At 46.6% G+C, this 6,460-nt stretch overlaps 1 protein-coding gene across 1 annotated transcript; it reads left to right on the forward strand.

Annotated features, from left to right (window-relative positions):
- Positions 1-431: 431 nt before the first annotated feature.
- LOC125526490 (methyl-CpG-binding domain-containing protein 10-like) lies at positions 432-5,884 on the forward strand. The gene is made up of 3 exons (XM_048691177.1): positions 432-797; positions 4,164-4,305; positions 4,410-5,884. Exons 1-3 carry the CDS (start codon positions 447-449, stop codon positions 5,549-5,551), a joined length of 1,635 nt encoding a protein of 544 aa, XP_048547134.1. The 5' UTR covers positions 432-446; the 3' UTR covers positions 5,552-5,884.
- The last annotated feature ends 576 nt before the right edge of the window (positions 5,885-6,460 follow it).

Below are 6,460 nucleotides of genomic sequence, written 5' to 3' on the forward strand. Positions count from 1 at the left end.
TAGCCCTCGCTAGTCCCGCTCGACACGTCGCGGAGCACGTGCCACTGCCAGCCCCGCTCCCGGATAGGAGCTCTCACCAGTCACACCTACTACTGCCTCCGGTTCAAAACCCTACCATCCAGATCCCGCCACGTCTCCAACGATGACGGGGAGGGCCTTCACCACGCGCCGAGCGACAAAAGCCTGACCCGGCGTGACATAGCCAGCAGATCCCACTGACACGTCCGGCCCCAGGATGGCATCCCCACACGTCATTGACGTGATCGTTCCACCTCCCAGGTGCAGGTGAGCGCGCACCGCCTAACAGCGGGCTAGAACCGTCCAGAAGCCGGCACGGCCCTCCGCGCCGTCTGCCCCCCAGGTCGGCCGCGCACGCTGCGTGCGCCCGGTCCATGGACCCCCCGCGCGAACCCCTCAAAGAAAAAAAACAATCTACCCGCAGGTGCATGGACCGGGCGCAGGCCAGCATCCGGGCCGGTCACGCCGTCCGCGTGGCGCAGCGCGCAGGAGGCCACGGGCGCGACGGGCACGCGGCCACCAGAGGAGAACCGTTATCTTTACCGTGCCCCCCGCTCCCCATAATCCCAAATCGCGCAAGGAGGAACTCAAATCCAGAGCCCTCTCCTCCCCCTCCCCTCCCCCTCCCCTCGCGGATCCACACTTGCGGCGGCGGCGAGAGCGGGAAGCGAAAACTCGAAACAGCTCCGAGCATGGCCAGCGAAGGCGAGCACGCGGCGGCGGCGGCGGGCGCGCAGAAGGGCGAGGAGCTCCAGGCCCCCTCCGGCTGGACCAAGAAGGTAGCGCGCTTTCCCCGCCCGCTCCAGCTCCCGAATCCGGCGCCGGGTTCTTAGATGCGCCCGAGCTCGGATTCGAGGGCTCCCGGCTTCGATGCGTGGGGGGATTTGGCCCCGAGCGTTCCGGGTCGCGTTCTAGGGTTTCGGAGCTAAATCTAGCTGGGATCCCCCGCTGCTCGTGTGGGTGCGCCTGTTGACTTTTTGTTCCGCGGATTTCCAGCTCGGGTTGTTGTATCTTAAGCTCAGTTAGGGTTCGTAGTAGTTCCTTGGCCGATTCGTTTAGCTAGGGTTTGTGGTTCACGATCTATTTAGCTCGCGGCGTTTCCAGGTTAGGGCTTGTAGTTCCTTGGCCTGTGGTTTCTAGTACTGTTGCGATTCGTTTAGCTAGGGTTTGCAGTTCACGGCCTCTTTAGCTAGCAATGGATGTACGGTTTTGATGTGACCCTGGCAGGATTTGTGTTACCGAGTCTATGTGCAGTAAGTTTTAGGGTTCAAAAGCCCTATTGGCAGAGGTTTAGGGTTCCGAGTTTTACTATAGCTACATGTTTAGGTTATATTGCATTCTTGTGGTACAGGGTGAAGAGCGAACGTTCAGCATTACTGAAGCTGTATGAATTGTGATGTTTGAGCTTTTGATTCACAGTACCTTTGTTTGAACGAGCTAACAGTGATTCACCATGTTTCTGGTCTAACGTATGAAATATCTTCCCAGACACATGCGAGTGAATGAGTCTTGCTCAAGTCTCCTGGAAGCAGCCAGGCAGTCACTAGCAAATAACACCTATTTTTAACCTGCCATTTCTGGGATTTGATAGTCAAAAAAAATTCTACCTCCAGTACGGTTTTACTTGGACAGGGTTGTCCACATCTTATGCCACATAAGATGCCCTTAATCCACGTTGGATTCGGATACTTGTATACGTGTCCAAGTGCTAACCAGGCAGTTTTTGTCGTGTTGTGGTTCTGCTTGTTGATTTGTTCGTAGTGCAGGTCTCATGAGTTTAATTTATACCATGTATAGCTAGGTCTGCTTCACCAAATTAATGTTTGTGTGTAGTAAGGTTGGGGTCAGGGATTGTGTTGTATAGGTATAGTATGATGCTATTTATTAAAGCGTCCCGATGATGAAATCATTTTAGAGTGAACCGTTTTCCAACTGAAAGATTCTATTATATGATGAGTATTTACTTTCGTCAATTAATTAGTGTGAACAGTTTTCCAACTGAAAGATACTATTAGATGGTGAATATTACTTTCCTCAATTAATTAGGTTTTGTCCTCATTCCTAATAACGTGTTGTTACGTCTGTCTTGGATCATTAAATCATCTGAGGATGGAAAATTAAATTCTAAAAGTTACTTTGTGGCATCCAAGGTTGGCTGGCCAGTTTTTCATTCTAATCCAGGCTGCAGTGTTCTAGTGGCCTGTGAGAAAGGGCACGGCATACTGACAATTCTATGAGGATGTGGTTGGAGCCTTGGACGTAGATGGTAGATGAGAAAGTTTATTGGATATCAGGGAGACCGTGTTACGAAAGTGGGGCAGGGTCCTCTGTTTGTGACTAACAGTCTCCATAAAACCTACCCATCTGTGATGTTATTTCCAAGTCAAATCTGGTTCTGTGTTATCCAGCTAAGTTTCTATCTTTGTGAGTCAGCTAGCTGGTTTTCCCTATTTGGTAAGTGCAGTGTGATTAAAATGATGATTGCATCGTACTATATATTTTGCCATGGTTGCAGTATTCTTGAATTTATGTTTGTTACTCTTACTGCTGTTACATTCTCTTGAGATCTAGCTTCTCAACCTATCCTATTGATATACTTACTACCATGTCTTTGCTAAATATTTAATTGAATATTATATAGAGCTTGTCAAAGACTTCAGTATTATGTCCATGGCTAAATTATTATATTCAATAGTATTGTGTAGCCAGTCTCGTGCATGCTTTAAATAAGATGTTGTTCTCCTCTTTTTATTTTAAAAAATCACTTTAAGTTGTGTCCAAGACTTCAGTCTTGGACGAACTTATCATGTGCAATTTGTAGGCTTGGTAAAATTCATGGCGGAACTGTTTCTTTAATAATAGTGCGATAGAATGGTAAAACACACACAACAACAGTCAGCATGAAAGAGTGCTACTGCTGTGTTGGCATAATCTATTGTTGTTATCTTGTTGTTTTGTCTCCACGCATATTCAAAGCAGATCAGCATGGCTGTTGATGTCATTTTGTAGCATGTGTTGGTTATGAATAAGCATGTTTTTGTGGCTTGTTTAATTGCATTTATTTACTTTGTTGATTCTCAAATTATGGTGGCAGCCAGTTAAACAAATACTGGAGAATGTTTGAGGGATGATACCTCTCTGGGACCCAGACACTGAAGACCTGGTTGGACCATCTTAGTATTAATGGAAATCCATGTTATAGCACATATTGTATTACTGTCGTAGTGAAGCATTTACATGGTAGTTGGCTACTAGACCATGTTTTTAGTATAGTTCTCTTCTTGTGTGTATGAACATTATTTTTTCCTGGTGATCATCTTGGAAAGTGAAATGATCTATGGAGTTGCAGTTTCAATTGAATAGTAGCTTGTGCACTTATTGGGCTGCATGGAGATTGATCCTGCAGGCTGGGATGTACTTTTTGGGTGTGCTCTTTTAAAGCCACTGGCTTGGTATTTTTTGGAAGTCCCGCAAATTCTTTGAGGATTGCGCAGAAATAATCATAACATGTTTAAGGAAACATTGCTGCTAAAAAAATCATGTGTATTGAATCTTATTTCACAGGCTAGTCCTTGGGGATATTCCAATTCTAGGCAGAACTAGTTAGGGTTGACATATGGTGTAACTAACTTCATTACTGATTACCGACATGTGTATGTATAATCTCAAATTCATTCCCTCATGAACAATATATCTCTGAATAATCATGTTTGTTTTGGTTGCCATTTGGTACAATGTGCAACTGATGTGCTAGGGAGATACACTCACCGAAGTGCATGATTATTCATATGTGTCGAGTCTCTTGGTTGGTTTTCATCTGGTGCTCCTCTGCTCCAGTTGCTTTCATACAAAGTTCACGGTTTGTCTGGTTCAGTGTTCCCTTTTTGGTGATGATAGTTCATATCTGTTTTTTGTTCAGGGCAAATGTTTTATTCTTTAGAATGGTTGTTGGCAGTACTTCAGTTTACTTATCTTCTGCTGGTGGTTTAGTTGGAATATTCCTTACACTTGAACATGCATTACCAGTACATGTATGAACAAATTGACAGATGCCATGTGGGATTGGAATTTATTCTCTTTAGGTTTGTGTAGTGTTTTTCCATAATGGTGCTGAAATAATATGTTTGCTTCCTGTGCAATTGCAGCTTAATCCCACTCGGGGTGGGAAGTTTGAGGTTGTTTTTGTTGCACCAACTGGCGAGGAGGTCAAGACCAAGAGAGCTTTAACCACATACCTAAAAGCACACCCTGGAGGCCCTGCTCTTTCAGAGTTCGTCTGGGCAACTGGTACATGCCTTATCTCGTCATTCCTTGATTACTTTATTTATGATTTAGGTAGGACTATTATTATCCAATCAAAGTCTTGCCTATACTGAAAGATCCATAAGCAGGCAATACTCCCAGACGATCCTCACGTCTAAGTGCAAAGCCTAAGGCTGCTGAGAGCCCAGAAGATGAGAAACCCTCACGCCGAAGTGGAAAGTCTAAGGCTACCGAGAGCCCGGAAGATGAGAAACCTGCCAAACGGGGAAGGCCCTCAAGCTCTAAGAAAGGCAAAAAGGGGAAACAGGAGGATGCAGAGGACGCAGAAGCTGAAAGTGGAGATCATGCTGATGCTGAAGAAGCCAAAGGCACTGAAGTGGAGATGAAAGATGCTGAAGAAGCCAAAGTCACTGACCTGGACCTGGAGATGAAAGAAGCTGACAATGCTCAGGAAGAGAAGAAAGAGGAAGAGGCTGGCAGTTTGGTTGGAGAGAAGAAAGAAGCTGACACTGTTGCTCCGGAAGAGAAGAAAGAGGCTGACACTGTTGCTCCGGAGGAGAAGAAAGAGGCCGACACTGTTGCTCCGGAAGAGAAGAAAGAGGCCGACACTGTTGCTCCGGAAGAGAAGAAAGAGGCCGACACTGTTGCTCAAGAAGAGAAGAAAGAGGCTGACACTGTTGCTCAAGAAGAGAAGAAAGATGCCCCTGTCGTTGATGCCCCAGAGAAGACTGAAGAAGTGGAAGGCGAGGCAGCTGAATCTGAGGTAGCTCCCGTGGAGGCTGAGATGCCTGACCCTGTATTGGAGAACAAGGAAAACGAGAAGCCAGCTGAATTTGAAGAAGTCCCGGTGGAGTTTGAGATGTCTGACCTTGTATCCGAGAACAAGGAAAACGAGAAGCCAGCTGAATCTGAAGAAGTCCCCGTGGAGTTTGAGATGTCTGCCCCTGTATTAGAAGAGCACATGGAAGATGAAAAGGCAGCTGAATATGAAGTAGCTCCCGTGGAGGGTGAGAAAACTGAAAACGGCCTGGCAGTCGAATCCACAGTGCCACCTCCAGCATCTTCAGAGGAAAAGAAAGTAGAGGCAGATAGCAGCATCAATCCGGCGACCCCTCCTCCAGCTGAGGTGAAGGCAGATGCTCCAGCGGCAGAGGCAGCAAAAGCCACGGAGAATCCAGCAGACAACGCCGTCCCCGAAGAACAATCCGCCGCGAACGTCGACAACAATGGACAGATTCATCCAGGTGTTTCTACCGTGAGGTGCACCTGAAGGTAGGTTTCGTGGAAGACAGGCGAGGCGAGGCGAAACGGGGAACAAACCTGGTCTCTGTTTGCTTTGAGAACTGTAAGCGTGTTTAACCTGACAGCGCCTGTAATTGTAGGCCCTTTCCGCATACTTCACAGCTTGTTGTCTTATGAGGTGCTGCAGGGCAGCAGGCTGGCTTGTGCCGCCTCGGTCATTATTATCATTTGTAACTTGTTAGAGTGCACATTAATCTCAGGAGGACATAGACAATACTTATGCTGCTGTTGTTGTAACCTGACGACCTTTATGCCTTTGCCCTGTGTTGTTATTCATAAATAAGCCATGGAGGCTTGAACATGTTTTGGGTTGCTTGCTGGGGTAGGGTTCAGTTAATCTCTTCTGCAGATGTTTTAAGAAGTCGGTCCTGGCTAGGATCAATTATAAGTTTGTTCTCAGATATTCACACTACATCGTGTGTTCTTACTCCTGCAGTACGGCTGCAACCCCAACCATTCGGGGGTTCCATGGTTCTATTGATTGACGGGGGGCTTCCATAGTTCTATTGACAAGATTCATTTTGATCCTAGTGAGAGGATACATGATTTTTTTACTAAAAATTGCACTTTCTAAAAAATAGAAGTTTTGATTTTGATTTTTCTGCAGCTAAGGAAAAAACAATTCTAAGTTTGTTCTCAGAGCATCTACACCGGTCATGAAAATCCGACTCGGCCTGACTGGCACTCATATTCAGCCCACATAGGGGGTGTATACTGCATCCGGGCGCGTTCGATGATGGGGTCTCACATGGAATGACACGTAATCCATTGCAGCAGTATGAACGCCATGTGGCGTCGTTTGACTCGTTGTCCAAGGCCAAATTCGGCTATTTAAGTCGGCCAGCGTCCCCCAAACCTCTAACTCATCCATCTTCTC

This window comes from Triticum urartu, unplaced genomic scaffold, assembly GCF_003073215.2.
Source record: "Triticum urartu cultivar G1812 unplaced genomic scaffold, Tu2.1 TuUngrouped_contig_10291, whole genome shotgun sequence".
NCBI lineage: Eukaryota > Viridiplantae > Streptophyta > Magnoliopsida > Poales > Poaceae > Triticum > Triticum urartu.

Coding starts and splice junctions, on each gene's coding strand:
- LOC125526490 (XM_048691177.1), top strand. CDS start 447: ATGGACCGGGCGCAGGCCAGCATCCGGGCCGGTCACGCCGTCCGCGTG. Junction 798..4,163: donor CCTCCGGCTGGACCAAGAAG/GTAGCGCGCTTT, acceptor GTGCAATTGCAG/CTTAATCCCACTCGGGGTGG. Junction 4,306..4,409: donor AGAGTTCGTCTGGGCAACTG/GTACATGCCTTA, acceptor ATCCATAAGCAG/GCAATACTCCCAGACGATCC.